At 42.4% G+C, this 22,170-nt stretch overlaps 1 protein-coding gene across 6 annotated transcripts in view; it reads left to right on the forward strand.

Annotated features, from left to right (window-relative positions):
- The window catches only part of SLX4IP (SLX4 interacting protein), a 343,277-nt gene that overhangs the window by 160,228 nt on the left and 160,879 nt on the right, over positions 1-22,170 (forward strand). For 5 of the 6 annotated variants that reach the window (XM_029593534.1, XM_029593540.1, XM_029593533.1 and 2 more), the window contains one exon: positions 20,881-20,970. The exons of the other annotated variant lie outside the window; for it this stretch is intronic. In XM_029593534.1, the coding sequence (XP_029449394.1) occupies positions 20,881-20,970 (90 nt within the window). The remainder of the gene's footprint in view (positions 1-20,880; positions 20,971-22,170) is intronic. 6 annotated transcript variants of the gene reach the window in all.

The raw sequence follows: 22,170 nt of genomic DNA on the forward strand, positions 1-22,170 counted from the left end.
CAGGATAGCTCTTAACATCTGTGAAACCAATTTCATAATTCTTAGTTTTCTGTCTGAAAACTTTCCAATATCTTTTTAATTTGAGGATTAGTCATTAAATATTTTACCTTCAGTAAGGACTTTAGAAATACAATTCGAATCTAACTTAAGATAACTTAAGATCTGCAACAGAGTGGACACGCCGGAAGGAGTGGAGAGAATGAGACGGATTTAAGGAAGCTGGAAGAGTGGTCGAAGATATGGCAGCTGAGATTCAATGCCAAGAAGTGCAGAGTCATGCATATGGTGTGTGGAAATCCAAAAGAACTATATTCGATGGGGGGTGAAGGGCTAGTGTGCACGGAGCAGGAGAGAGACCTTGGGGTAATAGTGTCTAACTACCTTAAGTCTGCGAAACAATGTGACAAGGCGATAGCTAACGTCAGAAGAATGCTGGGCTGCATAGAGAGGAATATCGAGTAAGAAAAGGGAAGTGATTATCCCCTTGTACAGATCCTTGGTGAGGCCTCATCTGGAGTACTGTGCTCAGTTTTGGAGACCGTATCTCCGAAGGGACAGAGACAGGATGGAAGCGGTCCAGGGAAGGGTGACCAAAAAGGTGGAGGGTCTTCATCGAATGACTTATGAGGAGAGATTGAAGAATCCAAATATGTACACCCTGGAGGAAAGGAGGAGCAGAGGTAATATGATACAGACGTTCAGATACTTGAAAGGTTTTAATGATCTAAAGACAATGACAAACCTTTTCCATTGGAAAAAAAATCAGCAGAACCAGGGGGTCACGATTTGAAACTCCAGGGAGGAAGACTCAGAACCAATGTCAGGAAGTATTTCTTCACGGAGAGGGTGATGGATGCCTGGAACGCCCTTCCGGAGGAAGTGGTGAAGACCAAAATTGTGAAGGACTTCAAAGGGGCGTGGGATAAATACTGTGGATCCATAAAGTCTAGAGGATGTGAATGAAGAAAAGAGGCATGGGGGTGGCTTGTGGGAATGACAGCTACTAACTGGAGATTAATACCCTTACTCAGTAAACATACTCACTGTCAATGCGACTCCAGCATTGCTCTATGCTTCAATGGCAAGAGGAAATGTGGTAAAAAGGATTTGCATTCACAAAAAAAACGGGGAGTAGCTTACTTGTTGCGGCGGTTACTCCCCCAAACCAAATAAGTCTGGTACTTCACTTTCAATGCATATCCAGCATAGCTCTCTGCTTCAACAGCAGGGGGGAAAGACTGATACTTCACTTTCAGGGGTAGATTTTCAGACGAGCGCGAATAGCCTACTTTTGTTTGCGCTCCAGGCGCAAACAAAAGTACGCTGGATTTTAGTAGATACGCGCGTAGTCGCGCGTATCGGCTAAAATCCTGGATCGGCGCGCGCAAGGCTATCGATTTCGTATAGCCTGCGCGTGCCGAGCCGCGCAGCCTACCCCCGTTCCCTCCTAGGCCGCTCCGAAATCGGAGCGGCCTAGAAAGGAACTTTCCTTTGCCCTCCCCTCACCTTCCCCTCCCGTCCCCTGTCTAAACCCCCATCCTACCTTTGTCGGGGGATTTACGCCTCCCAGAGGGAGGCGTAAATCCCCGCGCGCGAGCGGGACTCCTGCGCGCCGGGCCGCGACCTGGGGGCGGGTACGGAGGGCGCGGCCACGCCCCCGCAACCGCCCCGGGCCGTATCCACGCCCCCAAAACGCTGCCGACACGCCCCCACAACGCCGCGCGCTCCGGCCCCGCCCCGACACGCCTCCCGACACGCCCACTCCGAAAACCCCGGGACTTACGCGAGTCCCGGGGTTCTGCGCGCGCCAGTGAGCCTATGTAAAATAGGCTCACCGGCGCGCAGGGCCCTGCTCGCGTAAATCCGCCCGGTTTTGGGCGGATTTACGCGAGCAGGGCTCTGAAAATCCGCCCCTCAGTGCATTTCTAGCATAGCTCTCTGCTTCAATGGCAGGGGGGAAAGAGGATTTATATTCAGGCAACAACCAACAAGGACTGCATTACATAGTCTGGGTAAACAAATAATTATGCGTGTAGCTTGCTTGTTACGGCTATTACTACCCCAAATCAATTAAGCCTGATACTTCACTTAGATGCAGCTCCAGCACTGCTCTCTACATCAGTGGCGGGGGTGGAAGGTAACTAGAACCTAAAAGTTACTAATAAGGGCCAAGAGTAACAGATAAGTATGAGAAAAAAAGAGTGTGAAAGCTTGCTGGGCAGACTGGATGGGCCATTTGGTCTTCTTCTGCCGTCATTTCTATGTTTCTATGTAGATAAAAAGTGTTGCATCTAGTGCATTCATAAAGTTCATGCACTATGTGCCCTTAAACCTTTTTAGCTACTAAGGAGTTCCTTAGTATAATTCAATCATTTGTCATATGATTTTGGCTTCCAGTATACATATTAAAATGCTTATAAGCTGTTCTGAATGCAGCTGCTAGACTTATTACAGGTATTAAAATATCAGACTATATCACTCCTATTTTGTTCTCATTGCACTAGCTCTCTATCCAATAGAGAATATAATTCAAGATTGTTTCGATAATTCATCACGCCCTTAGCAATGGTACACCACTATGTATTAGTATACTTCTCAAAATCTGTAAGTCACAATGGGCACTAAGATTCACAGGACATAATCTGATGAATGTTCCATCTGTCCAACTTGTACATTTAAATGAAACCAGGGAATGGACATTCTATGTAGTAGGACCTATAATTAGAAATGGCCTGCCTGTTGAAATTTGTATGATCCAATGTTACTCTACATTCATAAAACAAATGAAAGCTTTTTACTTTAAGCAGGCATTTGCTTTTAATATACAGTAGGGCTCACAGTGACTATGGTCGCTCAGATGCTTATTATTTTGATTATGGCTATCATGTCTTATGTTCTGGATTTGTTTACTTTTTTGTTTTATTTACTTATGTAAAGTGTTTTAGTTTTATATTGTAATAGTTTTTATTTGTGTTTTTATATAATTTGATTATTATGTATGGTATGATAAAAGTTTATGTATGTTTTGCACTGTAAACTGCATAGATCAACAATGTTGGATATTGCAGATTATAAATGTAACAAATATATAATAAATATTGTAACCCGCCAAGTACTTTGGATTGCGTGGGCTATGAATCAGTTAAATAAAAATAAATAAATATCTGGGTTTAAAAGAGGTTTGGAGAAGTAGAGGAAAAGTGAATAAAACATCATTAGGTAAATTGAAAGATACTGCTATTCCAGGGAGCAAGTAACAGGAAATAGCACTTACTTCAAGAGACTCTCTACCTGAGTAACATTAAGCTAGTTTGAGAGAACATTGCACAAATCTCATCTTTGGGTGAGTTTCCTCACTCCGAAGGTCATCAAATCTTCAGAAGAGAGCACTGTTCTGTTTGTACGTCTCACTTTGAATGTCAAAGTGGCCCCTAACCCCTACACTAATACTTAAACCTCACCTCAAGTTACTAGGTGGGCCTCCCATAGAGAGATAAATACCTATCTAGCGTGAGGGCATTATGGCTAGTCTCTCACACACACACACTCACTCTCTCTCTCTCTCTCTCCCCCCCCCCCCCCCCCCTCAGTGGCCCTGATAGTAAACATGGTCCCTCCAGTGGTTGTATGTAGGAAATACCACAATTCTGGCACTTATCTCAAAGTGCAAAAAAATTATAATTTATTAGCGCAAATTGCAATAAACTGCCTATTACCATAAAACACACCCCTTTTTCTATCGCATGCGATATTTAGTACATTTTGATAAATCCAGGCCCCAATTTGCAAAAGGGATAATACTTGAGAAAAGACACTTCAATTCAGGGTATTTTAGGAGCTCTGAAATAGCCTCCTGCTACCCAAAGAAAAATGTCCCACTGTAATCAAAATTTTAGACCTCAATAACAAAGTTGTTAAATAATAGATATAAAATGAAAAACAGTATTTCTCTAATTTTTTAAAAGTACTCTGCAGCAGTATATTCATTATCGTGGGTTTGAATTAAAAAAAAAAATACTGATTTGCCAACACATTTTTTCCATCTGAATTCTTATATAACTGTTAATTTTAGGGAAGTAATGGTATATTTGCTAAAGGTTTTAGATACCTGTTTTTGTCTGCAAACTTCTGGCAAAAATATAACTTTTTAAAACAATGAATCACCTACCAGTTATGTAGTTAATACCTAATCCTAATCTTTTTTGCAGTAAATAAAACATCTGTTGGATTGCCAGATGCTTTTTCTGCTAAGACAGTAGTTTGTGTTATCTAAAAACATGCACTTTAATTTTAATAAATGGTGTTTTGTAGATAGTATATCAAGTATAATACTGAACAGACATGGAATTGTTGAACTACCTTACATAAAAAAAAAAATGAGAAAATTGATTTTGGAAAAAATGTACTGCCTATGTAATTCTTGGAAAAGGTGTGTCAACAAATAAAGCCTGAAGCCCTTTTCAAAGGAATTTGCTGACATCAATACAGAAAACATTTCTTATTAGAAAAATATTCCTTCAAATGAAACGTCAGGCTCAAATTGAGACTTGAAAACCTCTTTCAGAACACTGACAAAGTCCAAGAATGGGAAGGAAGTATGAAGTCTGACAATATTATTGTATCATTTATTAATCATCTTTGGAAGTTAATGTCGTCTTTGCTGCCAAGCAAATGCAAGCACAAGTTTGTTGAGCATCAGTAAAGAGGATAACCCATGGATATGCTGCTGGATTCAAGTTGCTGCCAAATGCATCATTTTACCCAGTCAAAGTTGTCTGGGTAACTTTATCTGGATATTTATCCTAAAGCCACAGAGGCTTTGAATATCTGATCTAACCTGGACAAAGTTATCTGGGTAACTTTAGGGTTGCTATTTACTGCAAACAGTTATTTGGGTAACTTTGTCTGGGTAGTGCTGCTCAGACTAAGAGAAACCATAGTCAGAAAATACCTCTAGTCCTGCCTGATTTTGGGGGGAGTAAATTTTGTCCTGGTATTGATTTACCTAGACAAAATTTAGCCAGTAGCAGGGGGGAAAAAAAGTAAACCTTGGGGTTTATCTGGCTATTGCCAAAAGCTAACCAGACAAACCCTTTATTTATTTATTTATTTTAGAAATGTATATTCTGCCTTATCCAAGGGTCAAGGCAGCTTACAGTCAAATACATCTCTAATGCAAATAAAATAGCAACAATAAATAAAATGCAATATGAGACAGATAATTAATTACCTGAACCCATTAAATGCTTCACAGAAGAGATGTGTTTTCAGGTTTTTCTAAAGGTCTTGATATTACTCTCTCTACGCAGAGATACTGGGAGAAGATTCCCCCCCACCACCACCTTTTTCCTCTGAGTGATCTTAGTTTACCACTACCCTACGTTGCCTAACATTCGATCAGTTTCTAACTCACTCAGACACATTAGGGCCCATACCTAGGGCGCTAAGGTTGTTTTTAAGTTACCTCTGCAGAACTGTGTCAAAGGCCTTGCTGAAATCCAAGAACACTACATCTATCACTCTCCCCTGATCTTACACTTTGGTCACTGACTCAAATAAATTTATTAGATTTGGCTGACAAGATCTACCACTGGCAAAACCATACTACCTCAGATCCGGTAATGCAATGGATTTCAGAAACTGCATTATCCTTTGTTTTAGCAGCCATTCATTTAATCTGCTTGCTATTGGGGTCAGACTAACCAGCCTGTTGTTCCCAGTGTTCTTCTTACTTATTTTATGTATTTGATTTATATTCCATTTTTCTGGCACTTCAAAGCGTTTTACATTCAGGCACTTTTGTGAAGAGGAACCACATCTATCTGTCTCCAATCCTTTGCAATCACTCCTGACTCTAAAATATTGAAAAGTCAAACAGTGGAGCTGCCAAATCGTCTCTAAGTTCCCTTAGTACTGTTAGAAGTGGAGCCTCTAGCCCTATTGCTTTATCTGTTTTTGGTTTTGCTTCACAGTCTTCTGAAATTTGTTTGAGGTCTACCTCTCTTCCATTCCTATTTGTGGCAGTTTTCTGTGGTCCTACTCCAAGCCCTTCCTTAGTGAATAATGAATCGAAATATTTGGTAAGGATTTCTGCTTTCTCCTTTTCCGCTTCTACATTTTCCTCTCCTTTACCTCTGAGTCTTACAATCCCACTTTTGCCCATTCTTCTTTTACTAACATATCTGAAACAAAATTGTCCCCCTATTGTATTGTATTACCTATATTTTCTTCCTTTATGACTGCGTTTCCAGATATTATTACCTGACTTCCTCTTTCTAAAATATCTTGTAATTTATGAATGTTAACCAATTTTCCCCTTACCTTTTAAGTCACTTCTTTACAAAACCATAGTGGCATCTTCTGGTTTTTTTGGTTTTGTTTGTTTTCATTTTATCTTTTTTTACTTTCCTAACAAAAAGGTTTGTTGCTCTTACAATATGTCCTTTTAGTTTTGCCACTGCTCATCTACTTCCCCTAGTTTTTCCCAACCAGTAAATGACTCCTTGAAATATTCCCCAGTCTTAACAAAATTAGTTTTCCTGAATTCTGGGACCCTTACCTTTGCCTGTGCTTCAATACTGAACCAAACCATCCAGTGATCACCCACTTTGACATCAGAAATAATCTCCATATCAGAACAGTATCAAACTCCTCCTTATCTGTGGATTTTCTTACCAGATGCTGTAACCATTCTACTTGTAAAGAATTCAGGATTTCCCTGTTTCTAGAGGATTCTGCAGCTGGGATGTCCCAATCATGTTAAAGCAGATGTTGAGGGTAATTTTGGGATATAATTACATGTATATTAAGAGTGAACCATCTCAACACTTATAGATTTTCAGTGCAGTGTTGAATATAAATTTATATGTAAGCTCAGTCCGATGAAAAGAGATAGAACATAAAAAATGTAAAATGAAAGCTATATTTCTGATTCAAACAAGGTGAGTTGTTAGTAGACAAAGCTGAGCTAAACAGAATGTTAGGAATTATTAAGAAGGGAATGGTGAATAAAACGGAAAATGTCTTAATGCCTCTGTATTGCTCCATGGAGAGACTTCACCTTGAGTACTATGTACAGTTCTGGTCACTGCATCTCAAAAAATATATAGTTGCGATAGAGAAGGTACAGAGAAGGGCGACCAAAATGACAAAGGGGATGAAACAGCTCCCCTATGAGGAAAGGCTAAAGAAGTTAGGTTTATTCACCTTAGAGACGAGATGGCTGAAGGGGGATATGATAGAGGTATTTAAAATCATGAGAGGTCTAGAACGGGTAAATGTGAATCGGTTATTTACTCTTTCGGATAATAAAAGGAATAGGGAACACTCCATGAAGTTAGCATGTGGCACATTTAAAATTAATTGGAGAAAATTCTTTCTTTTATTCAAACCTTAGAGAAACCTTAGTACAGTGCTAAGAAACACAGGTCCAACAGAAGAAAGCTAACAATCTAACCTTCTGTTTTCGAAAAGACATTGAAACAAGGTACAAAAAAAATTAGAAAAAAGAAAAGAATAGGAAGTGTTATTTGTTGCTTTTTGCCTGGCTTGGTAAGAAAAGGGCAAAAAATTAAGAATATCTCTCCTAAGATTCTTTTATGTATTTCCCAACTTCCCGTACCACCCTCCCTACCCCCTCCCTTCCTCACACTCATGCCACAGACACACCCACCAAACCACATACACACTCAAAGTGAATCACTAGAACCTCCTAAAGCAAAGTAAGGATTTTGTTCCATAAGAGGAAATAACCCTGCAACAAAAGAAGCTGTTTAAGATGGTGAACAGACCACTGTCTCAAGAACTCCAGTTGGGCCATCGTTTGCATAGATACCTTTCAGGCACCCACTAATGGTAAAGTCTCAGATTTCTAGTTGAGTAAAATTTGTTTCTTAGTCAACACTACGGCCACACATAGGAATTTCCTACCCCCTGAGGTAAAAGAGCACCTCCACTCATCAAATGCAAATAGAAGAGGGGACCAGACCATGAAATCTCACATCCTGGAGTTCTCTCCAAGTATCCCCTAACTTCTGTCCAATAACTGTGCAGTTTATGGCATCCCGTGAACAAGTGGCATAATGTGCTGACTTGCGCATTACACTTAAGACACTATCCAGAGTCCCATATGCCATACATACTCCCAAAGTTCTGGATATGTAAATCCTGTGCAATAATTTAAACTGAATTTCCCGCAATGCTGCTAAAGATAAATAGTGCCAAACCCAGGAAAATGCTTTTTTCATAGTAGCTGAGTCCACAGGTACCCCCAAATCATCCTCCCCATTTCCCAGCTAAATGTGTTAAGAGGGGTCTGGCAAAGTGGCCTTCAAATCTATATAAATAAAAATGTTAAATAGTTTGTACGTCGTCGCTAATCTCGCCAACCACTTAACCGAATGCGTTCAAATTTGCACACAACATTCACTTCCCATACGAGAAGGATCTTATACACTTACATTACATATAGGTCACACCTGTGACAGGTAATACAAGTTTAAAAGTTGCTTACACAAAACAGCGACATCTGGTGGCTGTCAGCGCAAGCGCAACCTCTTACACCTTTCACACACACTCACCCCCCACCCCCACACAGGGCTATTGTCTTTCATTCACACTCCCTCATAACACACAGAAATCCACACTCATCACACCACACACCCCCACCCACACGCCTGCCAATGTCACTTACTTCACCCACCCTCCCAAAACACACCAAAACACGAATTCCTGGCTGCTGCATTGGGAAGCCACGCATTTCACACACCCTCCGATTTTAAATTAAAGTACCCTCTTCCACCCACCCACGCACTGCACTCCGATCACACACTACACCTGAAACAAGTCCGTGCTTCTCTGCTGGCACCACAGGAATGGTCCGGGACACATCGCATTCAGTAGGGCCGTCGGATACCAGCAACCAAAATGGCGCCGGCGGACCTTGCCCTTACTATGCTATACGGAGACAACAATGACGTCGGTACACCATGTGACATAGTAAGGGCAAGAGCCCGTCGGCGCCATATCCTCAGCAGACATTTGCCCTTACTAGGCCAGGAATCCTGACGCACCACTTTCACCGGTGAAGTTTTGCGACATGGCAGCTGGCGGAACAAACCCTAGCACACACCCTCGCCACCGGCTGGCAGTTTACACAGGTAGCCGGGGAGGAGCACGGTGGGGGACCATTCTTATTTTCTGCCGCTCGTTTTTCACAGGGGGGGGGCCCACTGATTCTCCACATCTCCCAAGAGGGGGGCTGTTGCGTGGGTTGCTCTATTTCGCCGGGGTGGGGAGGGGGCAGGAAGGCATGCTTGCATATTTAAACTATTTTTTGCTGGTGCTGTTCATTTAGGGTAAAAAAAAAAACAACAAAAACACAAACTGTTACCTTTACTGCTCTGTTCTGTTTTTTCAACTTAACCAGGCTCAGCTACTGCACCAATTGCTTTCAAATTTGGACACAACCTTGCTTTCACTTTCAGCAAGGTTCTTCTCTATCTAGATTACATAGATGTCACACGGTTACAGAAAAAAACATGTTTTTACATGTGTGTGGGGAAAACAGCGACATCTGTTGGACAGACATGCAACACACACTATCTACCTTGGGAAATGAAGCTGCTATACTGCGCATGCTCGGGTGGGAGCGCACGTCGGGCACAGCGGGACCAACATGGTGCTGGGAGGGGCAGCAGCGGTGCACGTCGTGCACAGCGGGACCAACATGGCGCTGGGAGGAGCAGCAGCGGCGGACGGGCGGCAATATCGGGCGTGGTGGTGTCAGCCGGCCGAAATTCGACACCTGGGAGGAGCTGCGGCGGCGATGAGGTATGGCTCACGTGCACGACAGGGAGGGATCCTCGCTGACCTCGCGCCTTCGGGAGCGGGCCACGCAGAACCGCACAAGAGGGAGAGTGATGGGGGGGGGGGGGGGCAGCTGGGAGGGCATTGCGAGCCGGAGGGGATCAGAATCAGGGAAGGAGATTGAGAGAGGGTGCGATGTCACTGACAAAAGGGTAGGGAGTAGGCGGGGAGAGGTGACAGTGAGGGGAGGGTGAATGAAGGGGGCAGTGAATGTCAGTGGAGAGACACAGAGGGGAGAGGTGAATGTGAGGGGTGAGAGTTGGAGTGGGGACAGGGGAGTGAAGGGGGGGTTAGTGACCGAAGGGGGAGGGGTGAGTGTGAGGGGAGAGAGCTGGAGTGGGGACAGGGGAGGAAAGGGGGGGTGAGTGACCAAGGAGGAAGACGATGTGTGACACAGGTATATGAGCAAGGGGGAGGGGGGGGGGGGAAAGAACCTGACTCTGCCACTGCAACGCGTGGCCGGGCACAGCTAGTGGTTAATATAAACAAACAAACAAACAATAGGGATTCAATGTTTTATGCCGAAATCTGATGTCCAGTACTGCTTTAAGTGGGTAATGACCGCTTTTGGTTAGAACTCAAGAGAAAGACATTTACCGCTTTGCTCCTTTTATAGCAAGCAATTTTCTTTTTATTTTCTTATGCAGTTATGAAGTTAGCAAGTAGCACATTTAAAAGTAATTGGAGAAAATTATAAAATTATTTGCATAAGAAAATAAAAAGAAAAATTGGTTGCTATAAACAGAGCAAAGTGGTGCATGTCTTTCCCTTGAGATCTAACCTTGAGATCTTTAAGTGGTTGTTATCCACTTAAAGCAGAACTGGACATCAGATTTCAGCATAAAATATTGAATCCCTATTGTTTGTTTGTTTATATTGTCTATAGGGGGATTCACCATAGAGGTTTGGTTTTTTATAGTTTACACTTCAAATTGTTAACCCAAATTGCAATTTTATTGAATTTCGGGATGATATCTAGAAAATTGTTCTTCCGCATCAGACAAGGATATTAAACTCAGGTCATCTCTGCACACATGGAGACAGTAATGTTGCCCTTGCAAATACTCAAAAAACTGCTTATGCGGGATCTCCCAATGCGCCTGCAGTTGTTGAAAAGAGTATAAGTTTAGAGGATCTGCATCAACCCACTGCAATAAAAGACGGAAGCTTTTCGCAGCCCACTCCCTGAAAACACCACTGTCCTGGCACGGTAAAATTCACCACTGCCCACCAGAGTCAAAAAGAGGGACATATAACTGCTGCTCTGAATGGAGGAATGCCACCACCGCCAAGCCTTGCGATGTGCACGGAGCCAAAAGGGCATTCGTAAAAGAGATACCACCCTAGACCCAGGCATATGCAAAAGATCGAACGGATGATATGGAGTGTCCCAATCCTGCAACAAACCTTCCACATCAAATTTATGGTGATCTGCCACCCAATCTTGGATATGGCACAAAAGACACGCAACATTGTACACTCGCAAGTCAGGTAGCACTATGCTTCCCTGCACCTTATCTAAACGCAGTGTGTCAAACTTGATTCGGGTATGCTGTCCACCCCAGATGAAAGTCCCTATAGCTGACTTAAAACCCGAATATCCTTGTCTTTTAACCAGATGGGCAACATTTGTAAACAGTATAGGAATTTAGGGAGTATTTCCATCTTGATCAAGGCACAGCACCCCAGAAAGGATAGGGGGAGATCTTTCCATTGACTAAGCCAAAGCTTTACACTGTCAAGAATAGAGGTGAGATTGGAATCATACAATGCCACATCTTGTGCTGCCAACTGAATCGCTAAATAATGCAAAGAGGACATAGCCCATGGGAAAGACCCAGGCCATCTTCCAGGGAGGGAGGTATCCAGAGGCAAAGCTTCAGATTTATCATAATTGAGCCTCAGGCCTACAAATGAACCAATCAGGTCAATAGCGTGCAAAATATCCTCCAATGCTACCCCAGGGTTCCCAACGAAAAGCATCATGTTATCAGCAAACAGTCCCAGTTTCAACTATTGAAGCTGAAACCGGATGCCTTGGTAGGTAGCCATGGTGCACAATTTGATGGCCACGGGCTCCAGGGAAAGGATACAGAGCAAGGAACAACCCTGTCTGGTGCTCCGGCCCAAGACAAAAGGCTCAGATAGAAAACCATTGACTAAGATTTGTGCCCAGGGTTGATTGTAAAGCAACTGGACCTATCCAACAAACTCATCCCCAAGTCCAAACTGCCCTAGCACCCACAACAGAGAAGACTATTCCACACAGTCAAAGGCTTTGGTGGCATTCAAGCTGACCAGAATCCCATCTGGGTTTCGTACCTTGGACGTCTGTACTGCCAGAAGCACTTTTAGTAATTTAGAATTGAATAATCGCCCTTTAATAAATCCCGTTTGGTCCCTATGCACCACCTCCTGAATTACCTGGTTCAAACAGGCTGCCAGAACTGCCGCCAAAAGTTTAACATCTTGGTTTAGGACCAATATAAGTCTATAAATTTTCTGGAAACTCCACATCTTGCCTGGCATGGGTAGCAAGACTACTATCATTATATTATGTTCCCCATCCAAGTAATCCCTAGTTTTAGCAGCTTGGAGCATACAGATTAATGGGTGGGTCACCAAAGGGCCCAATATCTTATAAAATTCTGGCCCTAGGCCATCGGGATCCGGAGATTTTGCTAATGTTAATTGCTTTATTGCTGCCAGCACCTCCCCATTCTGTACAGGAGTATCAAGCTGCATCCTAACAGTCTCTGACAACTTTGGTATAGACAGAACATCAAAAAAGGCACTCCTAGCTAGTATAGAGGAGCTGGAGGCCATATAAGAACATAAGAACATAAGAAAATGCCATACTGGGTCAGACCAAGGGTCCATCAAGCCCAGCATCCTGTTTCCAACAGTGGCCAATCCAGGCCATAAGAACCTGGCAAGTACCCAAACACTAAGTCTATTCCATGTAACCATTGCTAATGGCAGTGGCTATTCTCTAAGTGAACCTAATAGCAGGTAATGGACTTCTCCTCCAAGAACTTATCCAATCCCTTTTTAAACACAGCTATACTACCTGCACGAACCACATTCTCTGGCAACAAATTCCAGAGTTTAATTGTGCGTTGAGTAAAAAAGAACTTTCTCCGATTAGTTTTAAATGCGCCCCATGCTAACTTCATGGAGTGTCCCCTAGTCCTTCTACTATCCGAAAGAGTAAATAACCGATTCACATCTACCCGTTCTAGACCTCTCATGATTTTAAACACCTCTATCATATCCCCCCTCAGTCGTCTCTTCTCCAAGCTGAAAAGTCCTAATCTCTTTAGTCTTTCCTCATAGGGGAGTTGTTCCATTCCCCTTATCATTTTGGTAGCCCTTCTCTGTACCTTCTCCATCGCAATTATATCTTTTTTGAGATGCGGCGACCAGAATTGTACACAGTATTCAAGGTGCGGTCTCACCATGGAGCGATACAGAGGCATTATGACATTTTCCGTTTTATTCATCATTCCTTTTCTAATAATTCCCAACATTCTGTTTGCTTTTTTGACTGCCGCAGCACACTGAACCGACGATTTCAATGTGTTATCCACTATGACACCTAGATCTCTTTCTTGGGATGTAGCACCTAATATGGAACCCAACATCGTGTAATTATAGCAAGGGTTATTTTTCCCTATATGCATCACCTTGCACTTATCCACATTAAATTTCATCTGCCATTTGGATGCCCAATTTTCCAGTCTCACAAGGTCTTCCTGCAATTTATCACAATCTGCTTGTGATTTAACTACTCTGCACAATTTTGTGTCATCTGCAAATTTGATTATCTCACTCGTCGTATTTCTTTCCAGATCATTTATAAATATATTGAACAGTAAGGGTCCCAATACAGATCCCTGAGGCACTCCACTGTCCACTCCCTTCCACTGAGAAAATTGCCCATTTAATCCTACTCTCTGTTTCCTGTCTTTTAGCCAGTTTGCAATCCACGAAAGGACATCGCCACCTATCCCATGACTTTTTACTTTTCCTAGAAGCCTCTCATGAGGAACTTTGTCAAACGCCTTCTGAAAATCCAAGTATACTATATCTACCGGTTCACCTTTATCCACATGTTTATTAACTCCTTCAAAAAAGTGAAGCAGATTTGTGAGGCAAGACTTGCCCTGGGTAAAGCCATGCTGACTTTGTTCCATTAAACCATATCTTTCTATATGTTCTGTGATTTTGATGTTTAGAACACTTTCCACTATTTTTCCTGGCACTGAAGTCAGGCTAACCGGTCTGTAGTTTCCCGGATCGCCCCTGGAGCCCTTTTTAAATATTGGGGTTACATTTGCTATCCTCCAGTCTTCAGGTACAATGGATGATTTTAATGATAAGTTACAAATTTTTACTAATAGGTCTGAAATTTCATTTTTTAGTTCCTTCAGAACTCTGGGGTGTATACCATCCGGTCCAGGTGATTTACTACTATTCAGTTTGTCAATCAGGCCTACCACATCTTCTAGGTTCACCGTGATTTGATTCAGTCCATCTGAATCATTACCCATGAAAACCTTCTCCATTACGGGTACCTCCCCAACATCCTCTTCAGTAAACACAGAAGCAAAGAAATCATTTAATCTTTCCGCGATGGCCTTATCTTCTCTAAGTGCCCCTTTAACCCCTCGATCATCTAACGGTCCAACTGACTCCCTCACAGGCTTTCTGCTTCGGATATATTTAAAAAAGTTTTTACTGTGAGTTTTTGCCTCTACAGCCAACTTCTTTTCAAATTCTCTCTTAGCCTGTCTTATCAATGTCTTACATTTAACTTGCCAATGTTTATGCTTTATCCTATTTTCTTCTGTTGGATCCTTCTTCCAATTTTTGAATGAAGATCTTTTGGCTAAAATAACTTCTTTCACCTCCCCTTTTAACCATGCCGGTAATCGTTTTGCCTTCTTTCCACCTTTCTTAATGTGTGGAATACATCTGGACTGTGCTTCTAGAATGGTATTTTTTAACAATGACCACGCCTCTTGGACATTTTTTACTTTTGTAGCTGCTCCTTTCAGTTTTTTTCTAACAATTTTTCTCATTTTATCAAAGTTTCCCTTTTGAAAGTTTAGCACGAGAGCCTTGGATTTGCACACTGTTCCTTTTCCAGTCATTAAATCAAATTTGATCATATTATGATCACTATTGCCAAGCGGCCCCACCACCGTTACCTCTCTCACCAAGTCCTGTGCTCCACTGAGAATTAGATCTAAAATTGCTCCCTCTCTCGTCGGTTCCTGAACCATTTGCTCCATAAAGCTATCATTTATTCCATCCAGGAACGTTATCTCTCTAGCGTGACCCGATGATACATTTACCCAGTCTATATTGGGGTAATTGAAGTCTCCCATTATTACTGCACTACCAATTTGGTTGGCTTCCCTAATTTCTCTTAGCATTTCACTGTCCATCTCACCATCTTGACCAGGTGGACGGTAGTATACCCCTATCACTGTAGTCTTCCCTGATACACAAGGGATTTCTACCCATAAAGATTCAATTTTGTATTTAGTCTCATGCAGGATGTTTATCCTGTTGGACTCTATGCCATCCCGGACATAAAGCGCCACACCTCCTCCCGACTGCTCCTCTCTGTCATTGCGATATAATTTGTACCCCGGTATAGCACTGTCCCATTGGTTATCCTCTTTCCACCATGTCTCTGAGATGCCAATTAAGTCTATGTCATCATTTACTGCTATACATTCTAATTCTCCCATCTTACTTCTTAGACTTCTGGCATTAGCATACAAACATTTCAAAGTTTGTTTTTTGATTGTATTTTTATTCTGCTTTTTAATTGATAGGGATAAGTTAGAATTTTTTAGCTCAGGTGAGTTTTTAGTTACAGGCATTTGGACTACTTTTCTAATTATTGGAACCTCACTGTCGGGATGCCCTAATTCTAGTGCATCATTAGTATCCTTTAAAGATACATCTCTCCGAACCATGCGCTGCTGAGCGACTGTCTGCTTTCCCCTTTGTTCTAGTTTAAAAGCTGCTCTATCTCCTTTTTAAGGGTTAGCGCCAGCAGTCTGGTTCCATCCTGGTTAAGGTGGAGCCCATCCCTTCGGAAGAGACTCCCCCTTCCCCAAAAGGTTCCCCAGTTCCTAACAAAACTGAATCCCTCTTCCTTGCACCATCGTCTCATCCACGCATTGAGACTCCGGAGCTCTGCCTGCCTCTGGTGACCTGCGCGTGGAACAGGGAGCATTTCAGAGAATGCTACCCTGGAGGTTCTGGATTTAATCTTTCTACCTAAGAGCCTAAATTTGGCTTCCAGAACCTCCCTCCCACATTTTCCTATGTCGTTGGTGCCCACGTGTACCACGACAGCCGGTTCCTCCCCAGCACTGTCTAAAATCCTATCTAGGTGACGTGTGAGGTCCGCCACCTTCGCACCAGGTAGGCATGTTACCAGGCGATCCTCACGCCCACCAGCCACCCAGCTATCTACATTCCTAATAATCGAATCACCAACTATGACGGCCGACCTAACCCTTCCCTCCTGGGCAGTAGGCCTTGGGGAGATATCCTCAGTGCGAAAGGACAATGCATCACCTAGAGAGCAGGTCCTTGCTACAGGATCCTTTCCTGCTACATCTGGTTGGTGCTCTCCCATTATGAGACCTTCTTCCTCCAAGGCAGCACCAGGGCTGCCAGTCTGAAGTTGGGACTGGACTACTATGTCCCTGAAGGTCTCATCTATATACCTCTCTGTCTCCCTCAGCTCCTCCAGGTCTGCCACTCTAGCCTCCAGAGATCGGACTCGTTCTCTGAGAGCCAGGAGCTCTTTGCATATTGTGCACATGTACAACTTCTCACCGGTGGGTAAAAAATCATACATGTGACACTCGATGCAAAAGACTGGGAAGCCCCCCTCTTGCTGCTGGACTGCTGCCTTCATCTCAATTTTGATCAGTTCTGCTTATAATATTGAACAAAGGCAGACAAAATGTCAGATATCTGCATGTAATGATGAAAAGCATAATTCAAGCGAGTTATCAGCCCCCGCTGTCCTCTATTGCTCCTTACCAATTTGGTGAGTAGTTTCCAGGCTTGTTATCCCACTGATATAACTTAAATTTGTAATACATTAGGTTCTACTGAGCCCTTATCGTAAGAATTTCATTTAACTCTCATTTTGTCTCCAAAAGCTCCCTCTTAGTGATGTCATCTAGGGTCCGAGCATGGGATCGTTTGAGCAATATCAGTTTCTTCGTAAGAAGAAGGAGGTTATGATTTTCTTTGCCAAACCTGATAAGCCAAAATATGGCCCCTTAAGACTGACTTGGCAGCATTCCAGAAGGTGATATCATTTGTATCCGACGTGTGGTTAAATTCCACATATTCCTCCCACTTAGTTTTAAGAAAAGTAACAAACTTCTGATCCTCGTACAATCAAGGGGACATTCTCCACCCTCTGGAAGGCTTAATATCCAAGGATAGCCCCATATCATGGTCAGAAAACAAAATTGAGTCAATGGTGCTATATTCAAGCTTAGAAAATAGTTTGAGAGCAAAAGGTAATCCAACCTAGTGTAAAGGCGATGAAAATGGGAGAAGTGGGTAAAACACGCTGCCTCCAAATGCAGAACACGCCAGGAATCAATTAGTTGTAGATCTTTACAGAGAAAGCCAGTGCCAATATCCACCTGATTTTTTCACAGGGTCTTGGGGGTTTATATTCAATCTGTGGATTATCGGTGATGTTGAAGTCACCTCCCCATGATCACAGCATATTCCTCCTAAGAGACAAGTTTAGAAGCCAACTGAGAAAAAAAAGCATGGGAATATTTATTTCACACACAAACATTTACAAGCAAAACTTGTAACCCTTGCAACGCTCCCGAACAGTGACATATCGCCCCCTGGATCAGAAATTACTCCCTCCACGTGAAAAACAAGATGTTTGCTAATTAACAGAGCAACCCTTCTTTGGTTTGAAGAAAAAGAGGAGCAGAAAACATGGCCTACCCATTCAGCTTTTGGTGTTCTAAGTCAGATAGGTGGATTTCCTGTAAAAAAAACCAAAACAAAACACATTCACTTTTTTCCTTTTAAACTCCTGCAACATTTTTTTCCTCTTAATAGGAGAATTTAATCCCGCTACATTTAAAGACCCTACCACAAGACTAGACATTTGAAGAAAACCCAAACAAGTAACCATGCAGCAAAGATCTCTTGCAGTAGCAGAGAGGGCTCCCAGTAGAGGCCTTCTATCCCTGCTACCCCCAGCATGTTAAGGAGGAACAAAAAAGTACTTACCAAACAAACAATGTGATAAGATTCAGCCACACACAAAACTACCCACACACAAGCATTTAATCCCTGAGCAACATCCAACATCATTCTGCAATGCTCTATATCCCAAAGTTCCAGTCCAAATCAATCTTCAGCACATACCTTCAACAAGTGGAGCTTGCTTGTGCCAGCTTGTGAGAAGACACTGGAACAATCCACCCCCCTCGATGCATGAATGGGCCAAACCAGCCCACCAGTCAGATTAGGCTGGCTAAAAAAGATGATCAAGTGCCAAGAAAATAAGAGTTGCCGCCATAGTTTCACAGTCAAAGCCCTTCAATGAAGCTGCATGTTTCTTCCTTGGTAGAGAAGATGCGTGCTTCTCCATGATGAAAAACCCCTAGCTGGGCTGGATACTGGAGGGCAAATCTAATTCCTTTGTTGAAAAGTTGAGTGCAGTAAGGTGTCATTTCCTTGCGGGCATCGAGCACCTTAGCCGAGAAATCAGGAAACAGCAGGATTTTCTGGCCTTCATAGAGCAGCTCTTTCTTTTTCGATAGGCCAGTAAGATCTTATTCTTATCCATAGTATCTGTCAATGGCTTGCTGGGGCCTGCGGTTGGAATCTGCAGGCGGTCCCAGACGCTTGGCCCTTTCCACCAAAATAGGGCAGCCAGTATCCAAAATGCCTAGGGCTACAGGCAGCCAATCTTCAAACCACCACTGTAGCGCCTCATATTGCAGAGACTCCAGCAATCTTATGACCCAAACATTGTTCCTCCTGGAATGATTTTCAAGCTCGTCGAGCTTTTTTTCTAGGTCTTGATTTTTAGCATGCAATGCCGAGATTGCAGCCTCACCCTGATTTTGACGTTTCTCCTGGCAACTCACCCTAACATCCATGGCAGACAGTTGTGATTTTCACTGGGCCATTTTTCATTTAGCTCGTTCAGCGAGGATTGTAATTTCTGCAGTTTATCATGTAAAGCAGCTGAGACTGCCTTTGTGTTTCTCGGAATAGGCTGCAAACAGCATTTCTGCCGCCATTTTGTCTTCGGGCATGGCCTGTTCGTCATCCTGCACACCACCTCCAGTAATAGTGAGCAACCCCACAGTCCAAATATTCAATGGTCTGCAGGAACGAGAAAAAAAAAATTGAGCAGATAAGTAGTGAAAAAAGCAATACTTTCATGGATCCCTGAGCAGCCCAGAGCGCGGACCTCCGCTCAGGAAGATATCATCGCTGGAAGTCCAAGAAAATTATTTTTCACTCAAAGCACAATTAAGCTCTGTAATTTGTTGCCAGAGGATGTGGTTAGTGCAATTGAAATGAATGTCCTTTCTGTCAGCTATGACATCAGCAGTTGCAACCTTCCAAAACACACCCAGGTCTTTGTAAATGGTGTACGATTGACCACATATGTAAAGATGAAATTCTTGTTAAAGGGGCATCACTCCATCCAGTAGTTATATCAGAATCATCTTTGGTTTGATTTAAAAGATTTTTGAGTGATCAAACATTCTTACTGCGTTCTCTGCCCACTCCAGCTCACCCCTCCTTTCCTGCTCCCTTCAGAAAAAGAGGTGGGTGGGAACAGGAGAGAGGCAGAATTAGATAGAGGAGTGCCTTTTTCATCTGCTCCAGTCTCAGCCTCTAACCATCTGCCACACCCCCAACTCCTTGTTGCTTGCAGGCTGTTTGCCAGGGGAGGGGCTGCAGCAAGAACAGAAAGATAGCCAAACTGAAGGCAGATATCTTATTTTCTTCAAGTGATTGAATTAAGGGGTGGGATAGCTTCAGTTAGGAATGTTGATTATGCGGCAGGTTCCCAATGATGTGGCAACAAGCTAAATTATGTGGTGTTCCTCACGGCAGCACAATCTAAAGAGCCTAGGGGCAATGAGGAAGAGTCCCCTCTCTCTCCTTGAACTAGCAAATCCTTCACAGAATCGGGATTTTTTTTCTAATTCTAAAGCAGAGTCTAAAATTGAATCAGCTGAAGCAGAAACAGAATTATGGAATGGCCTGGAAAAGTTGTTATTACAGCAGCTGCTTAGGAGAAAGCATCTCTCTCCTAGTTGTCCTACTTTCTGAGAGGCACAAGACCAGCCCATGTATGCCTGTGATACACAAGTCCCTAACATGTTCGTTTCCCATAGGTGTTGAACTAATATGATTGTAGGTATTTTTGGCCTGATCAAAAGACTTAGAGCACCCCTTTGGAGCTGGCTTCTCTTTTGAGAGATATTCTGTTTCATGACTTATAGTTAATATCTTGAAGCTTAACTTCAGTGTCTCCTTCAATTAGGTCATGCATGATTTCTTCTCAGTAGTACTGACAGTATACCAATTTGTGATGTTATATTTCTGAAACATACATCTAATATTTTGTATTTTAGTGATTTTACAAGTTTAAGTTCTTTTTAGATAAAATGTTATGCATGTGATATAAAATAGACTTGAATTTAACACTAATAGTGGTTGATTACACTTATGCAAACTGAAAATCTTGTTTAACTTTTTTTTTCCTCTATATACCATATTTCACCTTCACAAAGTTCTAATATTCAGCCGTGGAGCTTCAGTGAATGCAACAAGTCACATAATGATATGATGTAATGCTGCAATGAGTCAAAAGCTTTGGATGACTCTTGCTGATGATGCCTTTCTTTTTGTCTGAGGGGCATATGCCTCACAATAACATATAGCTTGTCTCTTGTTTTGCAGTGTGGGAACTTTGCTGTCCTGGTAGATCTTCACATTTTGCCTCAAGGCTCCAATAAGGACACCAGCTGGTTTTCAGACCATGAGAAGGAGGTACAACAAAACCATTTCAACTTCAAAAGCACATAGCTGCAGGGAAGGTGCTGGACTGTGCTGATCTGTTCAGAGCCTATTTTTATTATGTTGAGAATAATATAGGTTATACCTAACCCCCTAATAATTCCTGTAGGGCTATTAAGTCTGTGATGTGTTCTGTTTCCATTTACCTAATGAGTGTTTTTGTGTCAGTACTCTTGACAGTAAAACATGTGCTAGGGTACATTTTCAAATTATTTTTTGTCAAAGCACATAATTCCCTTGCAAAAGACAATAGACTAAACTTCATAAATGAATAAGAAAAGAACATTTATAGTCAGATTAGAATAAAATTGTGCTTCTATTTTTACTTTCTAACCCTGGCTTAGGAGTTCTCTTTCTGAGTTGCCACTAAAGATAGGTTTAAACAATTTTTATATTGTACTTTGAGTCAGTACCAATAGAAAACTGAGAATTGCATGTTGCCAGGACTAGCCCATTGTCTTATTTCTCTGTCAGTTTTCTACCTATTTTAGCAGAAAAAAACTGCAGCAGTCAAGCTTCAAGGGCAAGATTAACAAATAGGAGGAGAGAGAAAAACACAAACATGGAATAAGGAACATGCAGCACATGTTCTGAGCCTCACTATACAGCTGATATGCCTCTTTGGTGATTGTTGCTGGCAGGCTGTATTTATTTTATTTATTTATTTATTTCTTTTGTATACCGACATTCGATCGAGATATCACATCGGTTTCCAGATAACAGGTTGAATAGGGCGGGATCTGCCCTATTTTACATTTAACAAGATAACAATTAAACTATTGCAGTAAAAACATTGTAACATATGAATACAAAAGAATGTGAGTATAAATTTGTAGCATATATCCTATATACAATATATACAGTATGACTTGGTTAGGATTAGATCTGGTGTCAGAGGCTATGGGGGTTTGGGGGGGAAAAGGAGGGGGTGGTTGTGAGGGGGGGTGTTATGCGGTAGTGCATGTTAGGAGTCATGTGGGAAGGTTTTCAAGAACATGCATTTGAGGAGTTTGGGAATCCGGAGGGAAGGCTTTCAAGAACAGCCATGTTTTTAGCTGTTTTTTAAAGACTTGTGGTGAGGGTTCGTTTCTGAGATGTGTGGGGAGGGAGTTCCATAGGGTAGGGCCAGCTATTGAAATGGCTCGTTTGCGTGTTGTATTGAGGTGAGCATTT

This window comes from Rhinatrema bivittatum, chromosome 3 (assembly GCF_901001135.1).
Source record: "Rhinatrema bivittatum chromosome 3, aRhiBiv1.1, whole genome shotgun sequence".
Classification (NCBI taxonomy): Eukaryota; Metazoa; Chordata; class Amphibia; order Gymnophiona; family Rhinatrematidae; genus Rhinatrema; species Rhinatrema bivittatum.